Source organism: Micropterus dolomieu, linkage group LG01, assembly GCF_021292245.1.
Source record: "Micropterus dolomieu isolate WLL.071019.BEF.003 ecotype Adirondacks linkage group LG01, ASM2129224v1, whole genome shotgun sequence".
NCBI lineage: Eukaryota > Metazoa > Chordata > Actinopteri > Centrarchiformes > Centrarchidae > Micropterus > Micropterus dolomieu.
In genome coordinates this window covers 21,716,967-21,739,121 of record NC_060150.1, presented here as the reverse complement: position 1 = coordinate 21,739,121, position 22,155 = coordinate 21,716,967, and the positions used below count along the sequence as shown (strand labels likewise).

Sequence of the window (22,155 nt, the reverse complement as noted above, 5' to 3'; positions counted from 1 at the left end):
GCTGCTAACCAAAACATAGTCAAGTTGAGAATATGAGTGGCAGACTGGTGAAAAGAAGGTATATTCTCTGAGAGTGGGGTGGTGAGAACGCAAAACATCACAAAGACCAAATTTGCGCATGTATTGTTTAAGGGTGTCTGTTGATTTCCAAATACGGTGATTGCCTGCCGTACTGGGCCTGTCAACTACTGGATAACATACCAGGTCTCCTCCTATTATAAAAGCTGTGTCCGAGTGAGCAGAGAGTGATGTGAAGAAAGCATGATAACAGGAGGGGTCGTCAACATTCGGGCCATAGATGCAATGCTTAAATGAGTATTTTAAATAGAAATGTTAACAATAATAAAACAACCCTCTAGATCTATAATAGTGGTATTATGATCGAAGGGTGTTTTTCTATTTATCATAATGGTGACACCTCGTTGTTTGGAGTTATAACAGGCTGAGTACAATTAAGGAAACTGTGGTGAGGTCAGTTTATCTCCTGTCTTGGATAAATTAGTTTCCTGTAGTATGACAATGTCTGCTTGTAGATTATTTAGATGGTTAAACATTTTTAATTTCTTTTCCCTTGAACGAACTCTGCATACATTCTAGGAGGTGTGGTCATCATTCAACTAACAGATGTAGTGAAGGCTAGTGTGTGCAGTGGGGTGTATGTGGGTGTGTGTGTGTGTGTGTGTGTGTGTGTGTCTGTGCAAGTGGTGTGCCTGACTGCTTGTGAATTAGACAGTTTGAAAATAGCTCAGCTGGTCATTGTGTCAATGGGGAAATGAGCAACATTAACAGAAGAAAGAAAAAGTGAAACAAAACAGGGGAAAATACACAGAACATTATCGGACAGGCTAGTCATATAAACACAGTATACTGTCGAGACGTGCATTGTATTTGTATATATAACTATTAACCTGCGATATATATCATGGATGAATGAAATGAAAGGGGAAGAGAAAAAAAGGATGTTACCACAGCGATGCAGTTCACATGTTGCTAGGTTTGTGTCATGGTTTTGAGGTGTTGGGCTTTTGTGCTTCATGTTTCCTATTTTACTTCCCTAGTGTTCTTGTCTTGTTTTACTTCCTGTGGCCTTTGTGGCCTCACTGATTATCTGGTCATTTCACCTGTGTGTCATTATGTTCTCCCCTCCTGTTGGATTTAAGTGGTTTGCTGCCTTTGCTCAGGGCTGGTACATTGTTTCATTCATTGTGCGTTATGCTGTCCCACACTGTGGCTTTTGGATTTATCTTGTTTCATGTTGCACTCCTGTTTCTCCAGTTGTTCTCGTGCCATATGGATTTTGCTTTCTGTTGGAATTATGGACATTGTTTGATTTTGGACTTTCAACTACTCACCTGTAAGTTTTTTTTAATATCATAAAGAGACCTCTGTCTACTCCTGTATGCATTTGGGCCCAAAACCAATGTTTTCCATGTCAGCCTATGAGCTGATCCTGACAGTTTGGTTCCTAGTAAAGCCAGGTAGTGGTGTCCTGGTCGCGGTACAGCTGGCCATAGATGTAAAGTTTATCCACCGCAAGGACAGCCTGTGATCCATCTCCAATAAACTTCTTCCTTATTGGGAACAGGACTCTGCGTCGGTCCGGGATCTCCCAGGGAAACTGGTCGTTCACGCTGAGGTTAGATCCTTTAGAGAGCCGTGGCTTTTAACCAGTTCCTTCTGCTTGAAGTGTTCAAACTTTGTGACTATGGGCCTGGGCCTTTGGTTTTCTGGTCGCCGTTCTCCCAGCCAGAGAGAACCATTCATTCCACTGTTGGCAGACTGATTACCCCTGCTGCAATCTCATCTGCTAAAAGAGGGGTTATGCATAATATGCCACTTTTAGCTTTAAAGGAAAATGACATCTGGAGAATATCAAGGTGCTTTTTACTTGCCTCCTTCCTCTGCCCCCCACCCACCACCTTCCATTGATGGACTAATATTTATCTTCAAAATCAGCACAAAGATTCCTCAGTGTGTCATTTAGCAAGGAGTTTTCCTCAGCCACAGGCTTCAAAGGTTACAGTGAGGTTATTAGCCATGAGAAGTATGGAAGATGATTCCATATATCAGTTGCTCTTCAAAGAAAGTAACTGCAAAGGCAGCATACAAGGAACATGATCTGATAGGCGAGGGCTTTGCCAGGGAATTAATACTGTGCCATAAAAAGGTGTTAAATGCTCTGCCTGAAGACTGCTTTGGTACAGGACCCGTTTGCTGCCCTGTAGAATATTACACAGCACTGTTAGTTTGGATTAAATACTGCAGGAGCTACTGTATCTGATGAGAGCTGTGGTTAAAGCAACAAGACAACAAATAAAGTTCTGTAAATAGCTTATAATAAAATAATGATTATTCTGAGAGCAGCAGCAGGGCAAAAGCTGTGAGGTTCATCCTTTTGTTGAGCGTGAATGTGTCAATCTTGAATTTTGATATTTATATATACACATATCTTTACAAATTTGATATTCTGTAAATGTGTAAGAGCAGGCCAGCTGCGCTAAATGAAAGGTTAGCATTCACAAAAAAACTATTAAAATTTATCCTGTGGGGATGATGAATTTCATGAAAATTCAAACATTAGTTTTCAACATTGCTTGTGTCTTCTAGAAATTAAGTTTATTGCAGCTACTTGGCAACAGCAAGTAAGAATTAGAAGAAATGTAATGTCACCTGGAGTACATTTTCTATTAACATAACGACATGTTCGCAACATGTTCACTGACGACTCCTGTAACCACACAAAGGATTCAGGATGCTGCCTCCCTATGACTGTGAAAATCTCTGGAGGTCACCACATTCTTGCCCATACAAAATCTCAAAGCTGTCTCAAAACTTCTGGACTGACCCAAGTACCAACTGGGAGACTCTTAATGGACCTCTACGACGTGAAGGTGAGAGTCACATGACCAACGGGGTAGCCAAGCTAGCGCTACCACTTAGCATATTTACTGCCAGCTGACCACTTTTTTAAGTGATAGCTGTTGGTTTGACAACATTCTTTCGGGAGGTATCCATTGTTAAAAATTATGTTTATTGTCTTTTTATCACAATGGCAGAGCTGTGCTCTCTTGATTATCTGATATTTCTGCTGTCAGACATTCTGAAGAGAGCTGGTGGAAGTCATTTGTTAGTCAACAGTCAAGAAAGTAACTAATGAGGAACAGTAAAGCAGATATTGTAGAGTTACTTAAATATGTATTAAAGGGATCCTTAAATCTGGTTTTCAAAATTGGAGAAGTCATGTAAATGGTAAATGGCTGCATTTATATGTGCTTTTATCCAAATCGCTTTACAATTTTTACAACTCATTGACCCACACACACACACACACACACACACACACACACACACACACACACACACACACACACACACACACACACAGATGGCAGCAAGCTACCATGCAAGGTGCCACATGGAGACAACAAGAGCTGTGAATGGTCAACATGGGCTGCGCATATGTTCTCCTACAAGTTCCTGATGCTGTTATAGATTGTTGATGGTGAAGATGACATGAAGGAAGTAGAAGAAAGATATTTTTAGTAGCACATATCTACTATAGCAAAGACACCGCAAACCTTCTGCTCATCCAACACGTTCTCATCCCAGGTCGTCAAATACCAACACTGCTTTGTCACACCCCTGGTTGGTTAGGTTTAGGCACCAAAAGATCATAGTTTGGGTTAAAATAAGTTAGCATGTTACTTTAAGTGACTTAAACTTCAGTCAGTGTTGACTTTTTGTTTCGCACGGGACACAAACCCCAATGATCTAGTTGCTACAGGGATTAGTAAGCAAGCGGCGCCTCCGCTGTTTCCTCAGAAGCAATCTGGAACGAAACGCAGACGTACCTTATCTTCATTGCTCCTATTTCACCTGCTTTAATATAGATCAGTAAGGTATAAATAACCCATAACTACTGAGTACGTCACCTAACATTATTGTTTGTTTTATGTTTTGAATGTGTACAGTAGTTTTGACATGTGTAAAGACAGGAAGTAAGTTTGTCCTGTCGAAGTTTTACCGCAATGACGCCATGTTGGCGCTACGGACACTAGACGTTCAAAGTTTACGGTGGGAAAGTGTTGCGGCGGCTCCTGTACACTGAAGATATTTTAGGTGTTTGTTGGATAAGAGGTTAATAAGCAAAATGCACTATGGGAAAACGCAACTTGCTAACTGTTTCTGTTAAATATATCGTTAAAATATGTAACATAAGCACTTTCTAGTCAATGCATTTCAGTGGACTGTAATTATTACAGAAGTTTATTGTCAATTCTGACACATTAAAGGGGCAGTATAGGCGATGCCCAAGATATTAGACGTAAATAGGAGTGTAAAAGCAGTTACATACTGTGAGAAGAAAAGGTATTTAAATTACTAAAGATGTTTATTGAATGTGAAAATCAAGGGAAATGTGTTTATCACAGAGACAGTAATTGACCAGAGTGAGAAGATGTTTTATTGAGACGGTGAGAGTGTTGAATATGTGATTAAGCTTGACTGGACCTGGACATTGAACCTGAAATGCTTCAAACTGAAATGTGTTGTGTTAACCCGGTTTTGAGTTATTTAATAAAACACCTGCAGAAGCAATCTTGAACGATACGCAGACGCACCGTATCTTCATTGCTCTTATTTCACCTGCTTTAATACAGGTTACATATCTGCTACTGAGGCACCTATCCCTGGGGCCCGTAACAGAAACAACCATTTATTCAGTGCCAGGGGTTAGTGAAGCCAGGTAACGAAAAGATATCCTGGGTATGTTGAACTTGCTTTGTATTATAGGCTCTAGGTGAAAGAGAAGTTACCTGGATGTCACTGTAGCCCATCATTGTTCTATATTACAAAGTAAATTAAAACATGTAAACACAGGGGGATGATCACATACATCTGTCAAGTGTTGTGGTGATACTTTAATTAGACTGGGCTCAGAGACCTCAGAATAAACAACACTCAACAACATGGAATAATAGAAGAAATGATAATCTTTACTGCATTAACATCATTCAAAAACAACGTCCTTGGGGTTTAACTAGATGAGAGAGCTGCCAGAGTGCCAAAGGTTGGCAATCAGTCACACCTGATGTTCATTAGTTCATTACTTGTTGGTCCAATGGTGGTAAGTTCAACCATTCACATTACTACATTAAGGTTTGAAATCTGATGTTGAACAATAAAACAAAATCCACGCTACCACTTGTGTCAAGTATAAACCCAGTTCTCCATCCCTCCTCTGTTGCTCCTCCTTCGTTAAAGAGTTCTTCCTTGTCCAAAGTCAAGTATAGATAACATTGTAATCTGTACAGGCAAAATCCTCAGCAGCTTCTACAGATGTACAGTCAAGAGCATCCTCACCAGCTCTATCACAGTCTGGTTTGGCAGTTGTATAGAATGGATCCGCAAGGCTCTACAACGGGTGATGAGAGCAACTGAAACCATCACTGGAACCGCTTGAACAGCGCTGGAGAAGACCAGTGTCAACAGGAAGAACCTCAACATCATTAAGGACAGTAATCACCCCCAGAGTAGCCTATTCACACTTTTATCTTCAGGAAGACGCTACAGGACTGAAAAACACCCACACACACAAGAAACACATACACACGGGCATGGACCTGAACGACTTCTGACAGCCTACCTGTAGACTTTGCACTGTCTCCTCTTGTTTACATGGAATATACATGCACAACTGTGTAGTTTTTGCACATAGTTATTTATGTCTCTCTTGTTATGTCACTTGTCAATTATTTATGTCTTGGGTTAGGGTGTTTAATTAATGCCTGATGAGTATTTGCAGAATAAGAATTTCATTGTACTGTGTGCCAACTGTTTGCTGTACATATGACAAGAAAAAAAACGTTTGAAGATTGAAAATCCCTTTGAGGTAAATTTGTGATTTTGGGCCATATAAAGTAAGTGATTTTAATAGTTTTATTATGTCATGAATTAATTCATACAGTCATACATTCTTGTGTGTGTGTGACTCCATGGACAGATTCTTTTTCTTGTCGGAGTCATATGTATAATACATTGAGACTAGAAAAATAATTAAAGAACAGAAACTGCTCCATATATTTAGACTTTAACAATTCAGAAATGTTTAGTAAATTTCAGTAAACATGGGAAAGGGATAAATTAAATGTGTCCCAGATATAGTCATGGTACACATATCCCTACTGAGTGCAAATATTCTAACAAATTAACTAATAACTGTTCAATTTATAGTTTGACAGAAGAACACTAGGTGTGAGGTGAACATATCAGTTGTTTCTTACAATGTTTGGAAAGAGCTGGTGTCAGAGTCTTTTGGTCGGGTCTAAGTCTAAAATAAAAGCAGAGCAGTGGTATGACTGGCAGGGCTCCATCCACACCATCAGATATCAGGGTGGAGTACGACAACGTCCCTAGACAGGGCACAGTCTGTTCCCTTTAAAGTTTACACAACACAACAGCCACACTGCAAGTGTGTGTGTGTGTGTGTGTGTGTGTGTGTGTGTGTGTGTGTGTGTGTGTGTGTGTGTGTGTGTGTGTGAGTGTGTACAAAGCAACAAATGGTATTCTAGTGTACTAAATAATGGTGACCCAACAATAAAGACGTTTACAGTTTGGAAACACATATGCCATCTAAATAATGGCCATGCAATACAGACTGCTGTCAAAAAGTACTCTTGTAACGCTTAGATTTACAACAGTTAAGAACCCAATACCATGTCTCATAGATAGACAGGTTTAGATAAAAGTCCAAGTTTACTTTACTTAAAAAGCAGGCAAGGGTCAAAACCAGGTGGATACTCAGACTATGGCAAACATATCCAATAAGGGGCTATGCAGGGAATCATCAAATTGTGGATAGGGCAGCATGTCAGGCATCATTAATTTTTTAATGATAATGAGACATTTAGCCTATTTAACAGAATTTTTAAAAAACTCCATCACAATAACATTTAATATACAGAACTTGCAGATTGTGCATTTCTAAGGGTGTTGAGAGAAGTGATGAACAGAGACACTTTTCTTGACGTCACATAAAGCAGCTGAATGATTTTTCCCTCCTTGTTGTCACTTGCTCCTCCTGTAACATGAGCTGCTGCTTGCCCATAAATACTCACATTTTTGTTTTCAACATAGATTGTGTTTTCATTCGCAGCTGCTCATAGTTCACATGAACACACGATTATGCATGTAAAGCCTAACCCTTTCATGCATTGGCATATATTACTATTTAGCCTGTGGGACATACATAAACATTATTCAAAAGTGTCATTATCAATGTATTGATTCCATTAATGCATGGTGACACACCACAGGTTCACTCATTTCATACAACTACCAGACTTTTCAGCTAAGCAATAATCGCCACGTCATTGGTGCTTCCCGAGGCTAAAGGTAAATACTCAAGCTTTCCAATTAACTCTCCCTACCGGCACATGTACTGTTTATTTTCCTCTGTTTGACCTTTCTTTAAAATGTACTAATAAACGTTGACGATTCACGATCTTAGCTAGCTGCCAGCGTTACCATGCTAAAAGGGCTGATTTCGAGACCTTTCTTGACCTCCAGAATGGATGTAGTGACAAAGGTACAAGTTACAAGGTTGTTTATTTGTCATTATACAGCACAAAGTGGCATAATGAAACGAAATCCCTTGAAGTCCCTCAATGCTCCACTCAGCCCTCAAACACCTTGAGAAAAACAACACATAGATCAGAATGCTGTTTGTGGATTTCAACTCAGCATGTTTCTGCTGCCACACCACCAGACTGCAGAGCAGCTTTTCCCCCCAAGCTATCAGACTCTTAAACTTTAATTCATCCTCAGCACTGCTCACTCTGTTATATTGTGTCAAAATAAATCTACCTACCTATCTACACACACAACATATGATTAATTATATATTTAAAAATGGTAACATATAAAATAAAATAAAACAGTTGTTACATATATATATATATATACAGACACGTATATACCCAGAACATTCCCCAGTGCGTTTTTTGAATTTGCATCTGGGGTGAATGTAAACAGCAGCAACCAGATGATAATATGAAAGTTTCATCTTCACAAGAAACAGTCTGACATTTGGGAAACAGAGTCCATCTTGACTGCGTTTGCGCACCAAGCATCATCAATGTAAAACACAGAGTCCACCTCCTCCAAACATGGACCACCTGTTGAGTGCTTGATCCGAGATGTTGATGGAACAGTTCTATGTAACGATGTGGGCTCAACAGTCTCTGATTGCACAACATGAGTCCATTTTGTCCAGAACGGACCTTTAGGAGCAGCCTTAAGTCAAAGCTAGGCCAACATGGCTCCTATCCCATCTCTTTTTCTCTCCTCTGTGCAATCATCGCACCCGCCGTGGTACCTGGTCTGGTTGGTTGGGCTGAGTGGATTGTGGTCCGCTGCTCCTTAATCCAGATTAAAGAAACTTCTCAGTTACCTATCATCTACCTTCCTACACAGCCTTCTCCAGGTGAAACAGACAGACCTCCAACGACAAAGATTTTATTGAGGGAAATGAGGAAGGAATAACAGACAACATTGTATGTAAGTAGGTTTTATTTTGGCAACATATATATATATATATATATATATCTTTTTTAGTTATGTGCCATGCACCTTTGGTCACATCAGGCTGGGGTGATAACAATGGGGAATGCTGGGGTACAGGCACAAAAGTCTCAGAAGTTAGGGGAGGGGCAAGGAAAAAGGATGCAGAGTACAAAGGGCACTTTGTTCTATCATAATTAATTAATTAAGTGCATTTTATTTTTGTACTGTTCATGCTAATTACTTTTTTGTAAATAAAAAAACAACATTTTCTGTATTTGATGATTACAACAGAAAAACTGCTCCAGTTATTTATTTATTTTTATATTTCAGTTCATACTGGGGATCACCCAGTTATTATGATTCATCCTCTGGGACTATGAATAATCTGTACCACATTTTGTGCCAAACCATCTAGTAGATGTTGAGATTTCACTGAATAAGACTGCTGACCTGCTGGTGGTGATGGAAGAAAAGCCAGGGCATTACCAAAGTCATTCTACCAAGATGGCGCCGCAGACGGCCGCATCGGGATTACGCTCCGTAGTGCTTTTTGTGATTTTGTTGATTAACGCTGTTTTCTGCCGTCCCTCTCTGGCAACTTTTACCAGAGAAGAGCTCTTAAACATTGGACTTTCAACTGCTCATACTATTCCACCGCTCTTTATTGACCCTGGAACTTTCCCGGAGTTATTAGTTGGAGGAGCGGCAGCTCTGTTTGGGATCCTCCGGAAACATCGCAGGGGAAAACGTGCAGGCACGCTGGTTAAACTAAAACAGCGGGGATTTCGCACTGCGCTCCCTTCAATCCACCTGGCAAATGTCCGCTCTCTGGCCAACAAAATGGACGAATTGCTGCTCCTCAACAGAACTAACTCGGATTTCTGCAGATATGCTGCCCTCTGTTTCACCGAATCCTGGCTCACCCAGCAAATCCCGGACAGCGCACTTTACCTACCGGGATTTAATCTCATCCACGCGGATCACGAAGGGAGCTCACGGGAAAAACACGGGGAGGCGGACTCTGTTTATATATAAACGAAGGTTGGTGCACAGTGTTGAAGAAATCATGCAGGCCTCACCTAGAGACATTATTTATAAACTGTAAACCATTTTATTCACCACGGGAGTTTTCCCTCGTTTGTTCTAGTCGCTGAAATCTGCTAAACCTGTTGTAAAGACTGTGAAAAGATGGACCAACGAGTCAAAGCTTTAGTTACAGGCCTGCTTTGACTGCACTGACTGGAGTGTTTTTTGAGGCTGCAGCCACTGACCTGGACGAACTAACTGACACTGTGACATCTTACATCAGTTTTTGTGAGGACATGTGCGTGCCGACTAAAACCTTCCGCACATACAATAACCAAAAACCCTGGTTCACAGCGAAACTCGGGCAGCTTCGACAGACCAAAGAGGAGGCCTTCAGAAGTGGGGACAGAGTCTTGTACAACCAGGCCAGGAACACACTGACTAAAGAGATCAAAGCTGCAAAGAGGTGCTATGCTGAAAAGCTAAATAACAGCTTTGCAGCCAACGACCATGCGTCAGTGTGGAGTGTGGAGCAGTGTGGAGCGACTTGCAGACACTCACAAACTACAAGAGACCATCCCCCAACACTGCTGGTACTCAACGACTGGCAGACAAGCTGAATGGTTTCTACTGTAGGTTTGAAAAGCCCAGAGTCACACCTCTCCCCCACTCCAACTCCATCTTCAAACAGTCACCTTCCCCCTCTGACCTCTCACCTGCACTCAAGATCTGTAAAGAGGATGTGCGCCACCTCTTCCAAAGGCAGAAGATCAGGAAGGCTCCTGGACCTGACAGTGTCTAACCATCGTGCCTGAAAATCTGTGCGGACCAGCTGGCCCCCATATTCACTCAGATCTTCAATAGATCACTGGAGCTGTGTGAAGTTCCCTCCTGCTTCAAGTGCTCCCCAGTCATCACGGTCCCCAAAAAACCCTCCATCTCTGGACTAAATGACTACAGGCCCGTCGCCCTGACATCTGTAGTCACGAAGTCCTTTGAAAGACTGGTGTTGGCCCACCTGAAGGACATTACAGGCCCTCTGTTGGACCCCCTGCAGTTTGCCTACAGGGCTAACAGGTCAGTGGATGATGCTGTCAACTTGGGTCTGCATCACATCCTGCAACACCTCGACTCTCCAGGGACATATGCAAGGATCCTGTTCATGGACTTCAGCCCGGCGTTCAACACCATCATCCCGGACATCCTCAGCACCAAACTCACCCAGCTCACTGTGCCAGCCTCCACCTGTCAGTGGATCACACACTTCCTGACTGACAGGAGTCAGCAGGTGAGGCTGGGAAACATCACATCCAGCTCCCGGACTATCAGCACTGGCGCCCCCCAGGGGTGTGTGTTCTCCCCGCTGCTCTTCTCCCTCTACACCAACGACTGCACATCAGGAGACCCATCTGTCAAACTCTTGAAGCTCGCTGACGACACAACAGTCATTGGCCTCATCCAGGACGGTGACAAGTCGGCCTACAGATGGGAGGTTGATCAGCTGGCTCTCTGGTGCGGTCAGAACAACCTGGAGCTTAACACGCTCAAAACTCCTTCAGGTTTCTGGGTTCCACTATATCCCAGGACCTGAAGTGGGAGCCCAACACTGACACCATCATCAAGAAGGCCCAGCAGAGGATGTACTTCCTAGCTCAACCTGCCTAAGGAGCTCCTGATCCAGTTCTACACAGCCATCATCCAGTCTGTTCTCTGCACCTTCATTACTGTCTGGTTTGGATCTGCCACCAAAAAGGACAGGAGCAGACTACAACGGACAGTCAGGACTGCAGAAAAAATAATTGGTGCCAACCTGCCCTCCATTCAGGACTTCTACATTTCCAGAGTCAGGAAATGGGCAGGAAACATCACTGCAGATCCATCTCACCCTGGACACAACCTGTTCCAGCTCCTCCCCTCTGGTAGGCGCTACAGAGCACTGTACGGCAAAACCAACAGACACAGAAGCAGTTTCTTCCCACAAGCCACTATGATGAACCGCTGATTTCTGACTCACACTCAGGTACAATTCCTGTGCAATATTTATATATATTTATTCACCGTTCTCTATTTCAGTGCTGTGCATACTATGTCATATTGTATATACTGTATACCAGTACACCTACCTCAGGTCATAAGGTCATAGGTCTTATTTATTTTTTCCAGCATCCTTTGCACTATGCTCCATCACACTGTGTACATGTATGCATGTATGTGTACCTGTATATCATATCCACCTTCAACATGTACATAATGAGAATAATAGTTTACTCTTGCATCCTTTGTACTCTGATCACTGCACTATCTGTCAATATGTCTATATTGTTTTGTTCATAGTGTGTATATTAGTGTTGTCTATACTGTAGCTTGTGTCTGATTTTATTATTGTGTTATGGTATTTTTGTATGAGTAAGCACATCATGAGCAATGTACAATCCTGAGTCAAATTCCTCGTATGTGTTCACGTACCTGGCAGTAAAGCTGATTCTGATTCCCTGTGCACCAAGAATGTATTTGCCAAATCTCATGGCAATCCACCCAATAGTTGTTGAGATATTTCAGTCTGGACCAAAATGGTGAGCCGACTGATGATCTTTGCCATCCAATTAATCCACACTGATTTCCACCACCATTTGCTGTTTAATTTGGAATATTATCAGTTTGCAACAGACAAGTGATAATCTGTCTGACGTCAAAAATACACCAGAAACGCTTCAAAACAGCTGGTCGTGTGGATTTCCATGTATACACAGGTATATTAACAGCTACCCAAGTATATTTGGTGACCCATTTTAGAATTTTGCAGAGAAACACAGAACGACATCTAATCTGATGTAGCCTAACGTTATACGCGGACAAGGTAGAGATTTTAGATTACAGAGCGACAGTGAACGTGCCGTTGCAGATGTCAGTCAGTACTACGCTGGTTTCGATGCTGCGCACTTGCAAACGGAATAGCAGGTGAGTTTATTAAACACAGCGACTTTAAAAGGATACTGCTGATGGAGAAAATGAGCAGGGCCGATACTCCTGCAGGGAGACACAGAAAGAGGTGGAGCAAGCTGCTAGCTATGCAGAGAGAGAGTGTGGGGAAAAGACAAGTGAAGAGAAAGGGGGCAGATTCTAGTAGTGAATAAACACTAAAATAAGGTGGAAAATGACCTAGAATAACATACTAGAAATACAAATAGGCAACAGGTATTTACATCGCTACCGCTACACCCATCCGTCCTCGCCCCCCACTCCGCCAGCCCTGCCCCCACTGTCTAAATTGTGTCGGATTTGCTTGGTTACACAGGCCCTTTTTATATATAGTCTATGTGTAACACCCCCAAACTAGTTCCCAATTGACCAACTAGTGTATAAAATAAGCAGGCAACAATAGAACACGCTGTACAAAATATAACCTCCAAATTTATTTGTATAAAATAGACATGCAAAGGGTTAAAACAAGACTGAGGCTAAGATAGTTAAAAGGAGAGTTCAAATGGGGGAAACTGTTAGTTAAACGGAACTGCAGTTTGTCATGGCTGGGTGTGCTCAACTTCGTCTTCCTGCGTGGGCGAAGCCAAACACAACAGGAACGGGTCTGCTGTTGGTCACAGGCTGGTCGGTTGTAGCCTCACTGCTTGGGCCTCTGGTAACTCTACTAAGTAGCGGTGGCTCTACACTGGCAGCTCACTCTAAGTGCTCATCCCTCACACTACCACTGCACTCAAAATTGGCTGATACATGTCTACCCCGTTACATATGCACAGGCTCTGACAGTGTAGCAGCCCTAGGTGAGATTTGAAATTTGCCCCCCCAGCAGCCGAACTCATAATTGTAGCATTATAGATGAACAGCCAAGACAAAAATCATGGTCAATAACGAAGAAATGTGATCAGCCTCCATATAGTCTTGTCAACCTCCACATCATAGCCTAAACTGGGAGACCAAACCCAACCTGGGATGTGGGAATGTGTGTCCCCCCATAAACTGTGTTTCAACCCAGAGACTGTTTTCTTGCAATGAATTTATGAGGTAATTTTCCTGAAAGGCAAAAGCATTGGTTTAGTTTTAATGGTGGAGGGGACAAATTAAGAAGAGGGACTGGGGGTTCTCCCCCAGGAAGTTTCATGCATTAAAGACTTAATTTCCTGCATTCTGGTGAAAATTTCTGCACCAATTTATGGTTTATCTATATAAAAGGAAAAACAATATTCAGACGGCAGGCTCTCAGGCATTCTGCAGCTATTGCTTTTAAACATGTTTTCTCCTGTAGATCTACTTTTCTAATTTAAAAAAAATCCCTGCTGAGTCACCACACATGCGTAGTCTTCTTAAAACTAATGTGCAAGGAATAAATAATTTTATTCCTTGCACATTATGAGCCCCAGTGCCACCGCTCATTATTCTGGATTTGTTGTACCTAAATAAAAAGTTTTGTCACAGCTCAATTGGATGATTGTGAAAGTCATTCTTTTTTTCATTATTGCTAAAGTAGTTGCCTTTACATCTTAAGGTCTTTGAGGGTGAACTGATCTTCACTGTGGACTGTTCATTCATTGTAGACATTGAAAATGAACTCCAGGATGTAGCTGTCCACAAATACTGTACAGCATGTAGCCTAAGGAACAATCCTTGTCTTATAGCAGACATAGACCATTGAACTGGTTACCTTAGCCATCATCGAAACAATTGCCCCCCCTGAGAGATTTGTCAGGAGCCACCACTGCTTTCTGGGCTACACTGTTGTTAACTCACAAACTTGGCCAGTTGAAGCCTGTGTCTCAGTATGTTGAGCTGAGGTATATAAAATAAAATAAAAATAATGGAACAGCTCTTAAAATGGTAGCAGAGATTCTCCTGAAGGAAAGTGCCAAGGGGAAGTGAATGAGGACAGATTAAAATGACTAATGAAGCAGAGCTTTAGTCATCTGTGCTCTCCCCTGTCCTTCCCAATGATAGAGAGACCTTTGACCTTCCCCCTCCAGACAAAACCGAAGAGGGGGTGAAAATGTATTTACTAAAGGCATATTTACCTCTCCCACTGAATCTCCAATCATTGATTTTGTTCTGAGAAAAAAACTTGTTCTATCTCTGTCCTTCACTTCTTTTCCTTACACCTATTTTTTCATCATTCTCTGTTCATAGCAATATCGTCACTGACCTTTAAACTACTCACCGTTGGTTGCTTGTAATTTTGTGATTAACAATCTGAGCTTTTTCTACTGCTCCATATATTGCAAGTCACTCTGGATGAATGCTTCAGCCAAATGCCAAAATTGTAAATGCAAATGAGACAGGTACAAGCACTAAAATATGAACAGATTTGATTACTGCTAAGAGCAGGTGGTGCCTTTGTGTGTGAGTGTGTGTATTTGTTTGTGTGTGTGTGTGTGTGTGTGTGTGTGTGTGTGTGTGTGTTTTAGAGGGGTTGGCTGTCAGAGGTGCATCTACATTTAGCAACATCTGTTTAAGTGAATATAACATTTAGGGTTTTAAATAAGATCCTACATATTTTATCTTTTTGCATCATGTGAATCATCAATGCATATGTTGCTCCATTAGTTTGACCAGCACTATAATGCTCCATCTCTTTAGGCTTAACTACAACAAATATGCAGAAGAGTGTACACGCGCATGTGCGTATGTGTGTTTGTGTGTGTGTGCATGCGGCCCGTGCAGGGCTCAGTTGGACATCAAATAATAGGCCGTCATTAATCTCTGTCACACTCTCCATGGACTCGGGAGTGTGTGTTTGAGTGTGTATGTGTGTGTGTGCATTAGAAGGAGGGGGAATGGGGGCTAGGTCAAGTGTGTGCGTGTGTGTGTGTGTCTACTCTAGAGATGGACTAAATGTGAACAAGACAAAGGAAGGGTTATGGGCTTTAGAACAATTTCCGAGGGATGTGTGTGTGTGTGTGTGTGTGTGTGTGTGTGTGTGTGTGAGAGTGTGTGAAAAAGTGACATATGGACGATGCACATGGGTCTAGCCACAGCATGTCATTGAGGATATCTTATCTGTGAGTGAGTGGCAGCAGTATGAATGTTATCTCTTTTTCTGAAGTTGTTATTATGTTCCCTCAGTCAGAGCCACTGTGACACATTCTTTCTGTCTGACAAAATCACATGAGTATCACCTTCCTCTCTGTCTTCCTTTAGCATAAAATACTGTTTTCTTCTCACAAAGACGTACTTTTCTGTAGAGGATTTATTTAAAACTAGGCTGTGTGAGAGATGTGCAGCGCGATCATACGTATCCCATATGTTTAGCCAGTGACTATATAGGAGTTTTCCTACATGTTCAGGCTGTTATAGGAGTTATACGTTTTCTTTATAAGGTGGTTGTTAAACGATTATAATAGAACTTGTTATTCATCAAATTTTCTTATTATAGAAGTAATATGAGTGTAACTTGAAAATGTTATATTTTGTCGTTATAGTAAATAGCAACAGTGTTTGTTTACAGCAGTGGAAGAGTTGCTCCAGTGGGGCGGGGTGTGGCAGGTTTCTCCACCAATCAGCATCACCCTTCCCCGAGCAAGCGCTGAAGAGGCGGAACTTGTGGCTCTATCAGCCAATCAGCGTGTACCTTCCTCAGTGCTGGGAGAAGTTAGCTGTCGGCTGGCAGTCTGGTCCGGAGCCACGATGGATGCAGTACCATGCCTTCTGGTCGTCCTCCTGTTCTGGACAAGGATACAAGAAAAAAACGGTGAGTGCCCTCAGATGTACAATAGAGAGTTGTGTTTTGTGCTTCACAAAAGTTACACTGTCGGGTCAGGACAGTTCCGCTAGAAAAGGTCTTTGTTCAAGAAGCCTGAAGAAGCAGTGTGTGTCTAACTAAGATGGCGCAGGGTCGGCGGCCAGCCTCCTGCTCCCTGTCTGAGGAATGTTTATTGTCTGGGAAAAAAGGAGCAGGGAGCTAAAAGTCACATTGGGTTTAAAAGGACCGACGGCTATAGCTCAGGATCAAAGCTGGCCCCTCTTTGGCTAGGTTTTGGTCACAGCTTTTGGATTCTACTTTGCCAACAAAAAGCACCGGAGTCCGTTCAATAGTCCTCAGTTTCGTATATACAAAGTTGGCAGCATCACTGAGTTGATGTTTGCTTTTTGTCAAGCAGTGGTTGTTCATTTACCTTGTGAGTGGAGCCTGTCCCCTAGTAGTTTTGTGGAGCACATAATTGAACTGCATAAGTTTGTTGCCTCAGGCTGAATGCTTGTCTTGTTTCCCGTAATGTTTGTTCCTCGGTTACTAGTTTCTCATCTCAGATGCTGTGACAATAACGTTCTTGGTTTGGGTTAAGTTAACAGATGTTTGGAGTCTTTAAGTAAAGTGGGCAATTAAATTCCTGACTTAACGTTATTTCTCGAGCTAATATTTGTTTTCCAGCCTGGTAGATTTTGTCTCTAGCTTGCTACCCTCTTGTCTGGTTAGTAATATGCTGCAAAGAGCGTTCACTGGGACTTTAACTTGCTATGTGACACATACTCCGCATCACGTTAGCCTGCTAGCTGTTAGCTGCGGCCATACCGCTGTTGAACTAACACGCTGTGTTTGGACATTTTTGTGTTTCTCTGTAACTTAGGAATACAGACACCGTCACGACGGTCAGGGTCTGGGAGTTTTTCGTGTGATAGGTGATGACTTTAGTCTTCATAGTTTAGAATTGTGGCATATAGCGGGTTTGCCCCACTACGGTTAAACAGCTGGATGTCAAAATATTAGAAACAGTTTCTTCAGCACTTCCTCTTCCAAACAGTTTAACAGTGAGCCAAACTCCATTCAGAATATACCAATTTAATCCTGCGTAGTACTATCGATGTCTTAAGCGAGTCATTTTACTCTTCTGGTGCATTTGGCATATATATTTCTGATCGGCACATCATTTTACTAAAAGTCGACTATGAAAATAGCTGTGCAGTGATAGTTTTAGTTAACTGTGTGGAAGAAGACAGCAGTTGATTTTTATTTTTTATATATATAATTTATTTATTTATTTTAAGAAAACCTGTTAGATGTCATTCATTAATGCCGAATAACGGGACTCTCCTAAATCCGCACGGAAGAATCTTGAGTCATGTGTAATGGGGTGTTTATGCTTACCCATAAGCTCTACAGTATTGAATTACCCGGCTAGATTTGTGAATTGGATTTGACGTTTATAGCTCCTCATTAGAGGAAGCCACTGATACCAGTCACCACCGCCGCTACCATTCATGCTTGCTGTTGTTAACGATGAGATTTTTATTTTGCAGCGGAACTGTTAGTGTTTCCATTGTCTCAGTGGGCAGCGTATTGCAAATTAAAAGGCTTTTCTCATAGGTAGCGGATGGGTTTTTTCCTACTGACTGGCAGACTCATGCGTTTCCTTTGTGTGACATTCCTTTGTGTAGAGCGAGAGGGAGAGAGAGAGCCACATCATGAGTGTAGGGGCATGATTTTCAAACGGCATATATAAAGATCTCATCAGAACCTCCCCATGCCAAAAGCAGGGTGGTGTCCTTATATTTACCCCATCCCTGCCTCCAATGCAGGCTGGTTATTAAATTGATATGTTGGCTCAGGGACACACAAGAAGGGAGGGAATTCCATTCTCTTTGTCCAGCAATAGGATTGTCATGGCGTGGGTCCATGGCCAGAGCCGCATCATTTACATCAGAATAGAATTCAGTATTTTAGATGCATATAATATGACCCACGGATTAGAAAAAGGAACGGGTGCACCAGCGCACATTTCAGAGGTTATGTGAGTGACATGAATATCAAGGCTGTATATTAGATTTTATATACATTCACAAAATGATGGCTATGATTTAACCAGAGAGCACCTTCATTGACATCTAATCATGTCCTGTTTCTGTTGAGTGTTCAGGACCACACCCCTGCAGCACACACACTTGTATTAGAGGCATTCACATACAGCAGTGTACTACACAAACAAAAGCATCTTTACACATCCAAGTGCTGGCAGTGGGCTGAATTAGGTAGTGTCACTATTACTCTCCTCATTCTTCCAGCCGCAGTCATCCTCCCATCTAATAGGCTCTGTTCTCATGCTCTGTCACTTGTTTCTCCCCCTCAGCCCTCCAGTTTAATTTGTCTGCTCTGTCTTGTGCTTCTCCCCCTGCACCCTTTTTAGGCGTAGTAAGTAAATGGGCCATATTTAGCTGGAGTGGCTGGTATAAAGGGTGAGTGTCGTGTCAGCACTCTGAGTCAGATGCAAGCCACTGTCAAGGGAGACTCCAAATCAATCCTGACTGTCCCTGACAACAGAGGACATGGGGGATCCGTTTAGGATGTTATCTCAGCTGTTCTTTCTTCAGGGTTGTTACTAGGCTTCGGCGGTATCACAGTATTATGGTAAATCCCGACAGTATGGCCTCCAGCACAGTCAAATATACAGGCATTCCTTTCTGTTTAACTGATACGGAGATGCTATATTGAGCTGATGTGTTGTAGTGTACACCCTCAACATGGGCAGGCGATGTCACTGAAACTGTCTGACATCATCTACAACACAATAACCCCGTTAACTTTTCCAGCAGCTGGTAAACAACATAAAAGCAATGGCAGATCCCTTAATCATGTCATGCGTGAGTGTTGCATAGTTTCACCAGAAGGTGCTCTGCAACTCCCTGTTCAAAACAGTGCTACACATCCACCGCAAAGCAGTCAGCCAAGTGGAGTCTTCTGGAGCATGCAGAAAAAACAACGGAGTGTAACTGTTACCGGTGAGTTGGTCATTTTTTTCCGTGAAATACATGACTTAAATAATAAAAATAGGCCTCATCACTTCTCCTCTCCTGAAAACATTCATGAATCATGCTCACTAACCCTCGCGTTTTTAACTGGTTTCCTCCCAGGTCACAGCAGTATGTTTAATGTTACAGTAGGTGAGTAGTGGAGGCTAGGCTACTGACAGACGTGATTGTAGATGTCGAGCTGCAGCTAACTATTTTAGTACTCAAAGCTTCTACAGATTAATTTATCGCTGAATCGTTTAAGAAATATGTTTGCTTGACGGCGGCGCCCCCCGCCCCGGTAATGGGAACAGCTGTTTAACTTAAGTCATGACTGTTATGGTGAGTGGATAGTGCCAAAGCAAGGATTATCAAGAGAAGGACAAGGAGCAGAATACCCTGCTGTGGCAGCCAGACCGTGTGGATTTTTAAATGGGAGTGATTTGGACTGTAGACGGGAGAACGGAGGGGACTTGGCGGCGCGTGCATGGAATGAACATCTTCCGGCAGCAATGTTATGGCGGCGTATATTAAAATTAATATATGCTGACTGTGACGTTGCAATCCCAAAACATTCCAAAATATATTTTTTTCGGCATGTAAATCGTCTCCTTTTCAATTTAATCGCCATTGGCCCCCCAAAACCCATACTGGTCGGGCTCTGTTCAGAATTAATAAATATACAAGAGAACAGCTCTTGCTCAGGCGGGCCTTAGGCCACTCCACTCTGCAGCAGCGCGAGCAGGGAACACTTGTAGGGCCAGTGCTTATGTGCTCTGACATAGGGCTGTGCGATATGACGATATCTATCATTTGACAATAGAAAAACGTCTATTTTTAACAATTATGCTCTATCACTTATTTATAATTGTGTTGCAAATTCCACACTTTACCGTAATATTTTGGTGAGGGAACAATGCTTTGCACCACGGTGAAGTTAATTTGAAGTTGGAATTCGACATCTATCGAATGTCCAACGTAAAACTAATATTCAACTTGAAACTAACTTCACTGTGGTCCGTTCTTATTATATTGAAGGGAACCGCATGATGTCCCCAGAGACGCCCCTCTGGGACAGAAACTCCTTTCACTTTAGCCATGAAGGGGAAGATGAGCAAGGAGGAAGTGATGAGCTTTATGGTGGAGGGGTTACATCTTTGCTACCGTTGAGTTTAATGTTAAATGCATTATTGATATCTGCTCATTCACAGCAATATTCATGGCCTTGATCCTCCTTTGATATTTTTACCCGAGTCAGAAACAGATGACGGATCATTGATCATTCCTTGCTTAGAATATTGGAATCAGAACTGAGATTCATTTAAAACCGTATTCAATAATCATAATTGGAATCGATAAAATTGAAATGACATCCCTAACCGCCCTAACGACCAGACATGAGACTAGAAATAGGCTGAAAAATCTCTGCAGGCTGTCACTGCCTTCTGCCATGTTGCATGCTGCGCTTGCGTCTGGGAGACTGTTGCTAACTTTGGGTGATTCTGAACAGTACTTACTGTCAGTTTAAGGGTTAGTAAGTGCAGCAACTTAACAACACAGTTTAATGATATTAAAATTTGAAACAACAGTATCATTTGTGATTATTACTACTATTTATTCGTTATCCTTCTGTCACATACTGTACATATTTCCACACTATTTTTATATTTCTATATCATTATTTCTATTTCTTTAATACCTTGTTTAGCAATGTAAGCAACTGTAACAAAACACATTTCCCCTCAGGGATTATATGAAATATTTCAGATTATGTTCCAGATATAAGACTGAGACATTAATGTGCATGTAAACATACTTGTGTGTCATTATGGAGATACTGTCCAACAGCTCCATACTAGTCTGCACACTGGTTGTTTTGAAGCATTCTTAATTTTGTCATATTCCACTACCACTCAAAGGAAGGTTAGAATAGTTGAAGCGTCCTCTGGGGACGGCCAGTCATTAGGGCCTGAGCACGACCGTGCGAGGTCCCTATTGAATTTGCTCGGATTATTAGGGCCCGAGCTCGGGGTGTGTGTGTGTGTGTGTGTGTGTGTGTGCGTGTATGTATATATATATATATATATTTTTTTCTTTTCTCTGCAAAGTAGGCTCAACTGACATGGCCTAAACATACTCAAACTCACCAAAATTTGCAAACATGTCAGAACCGGTGAAAAATTTCGTATTATACAAGTTTCGCACATGGGCGTAGCAAAATGACTCGCTAGCGCCACCTAGAAAATTGGAAAAGATTAGCCCCTCGTTCACGTTCAACCTACATGTAAGAAATTTTCTGGGGACATGTATCATATCAAGACGCACAAAAAAGCCTCAAGAACCCATAGCCTAAAGTCAACAGGAAGTCGGCCATTTTGAATTTTACGGCCATTTTTGGATGATTTACACACTTCGTACTTTAACGAACTCCTCCTAGGGATTTAGTCGGATCGACGTCAAATTTCTGCTGTGCCTTCTAAAGGCATTGACGATGAAAAGTTGTGCTATTTGCGAGTTTTTGTCAATGGGCGTGTCCGTGGCGTCGATGATTCGCTATGAAACAGGAAGTTGTTGTAACTTCAGTGTACATGCTCACATCTGAACCAAACTTTACGTGCTTGATAACTCAAGGGGTCATCTTCTCTGCTATTGGTGGACCAGTCAGACAGGAGAGCTCCTACTCTGCCTGCAGACATCAACGATCTTGCCCCTCACACAGTCAGAAATAAATACAGAAATAAATAAATGCTCAATAAATAAATAAGCATCCAATTAAATACACAAAAAAATAAAGTAAATAAATAAATGTAGGTAGTAATTAAATTATACAAGGAGACATAAATG

General features: G+C 41.9%; 1 protein-coding gene across 2 annotated transcripts in view; it reads left to right on the top strand.

The window, feature by feature from the left end:
- The first annotated feature begins 16,193 nt into the window (after positions 1-16,193).
- tgfbr1b (transforming growth factor, beta receptor 1 b) overlaps positions 16,194-22,155 on the top strand; it is a 75,711-nt gene continuing 69,749 nt past the window's right edge. For both annotated transcript variants that reach the window (XR_006826898.1, XM_046061359.1), the window contains exon 1: positions 16,194-16,282. Coding sequence is in view for 1 of the 2 variants with exons in the window: in XM_046061359.1 (XP_045917315.1) it covers positions 16,219-16,282 (64 nt within the window). In the remaining variant the exon portion in view is untranslated. The remainder of the gene's footprint in view (positions 16,283-22,155) is intronic.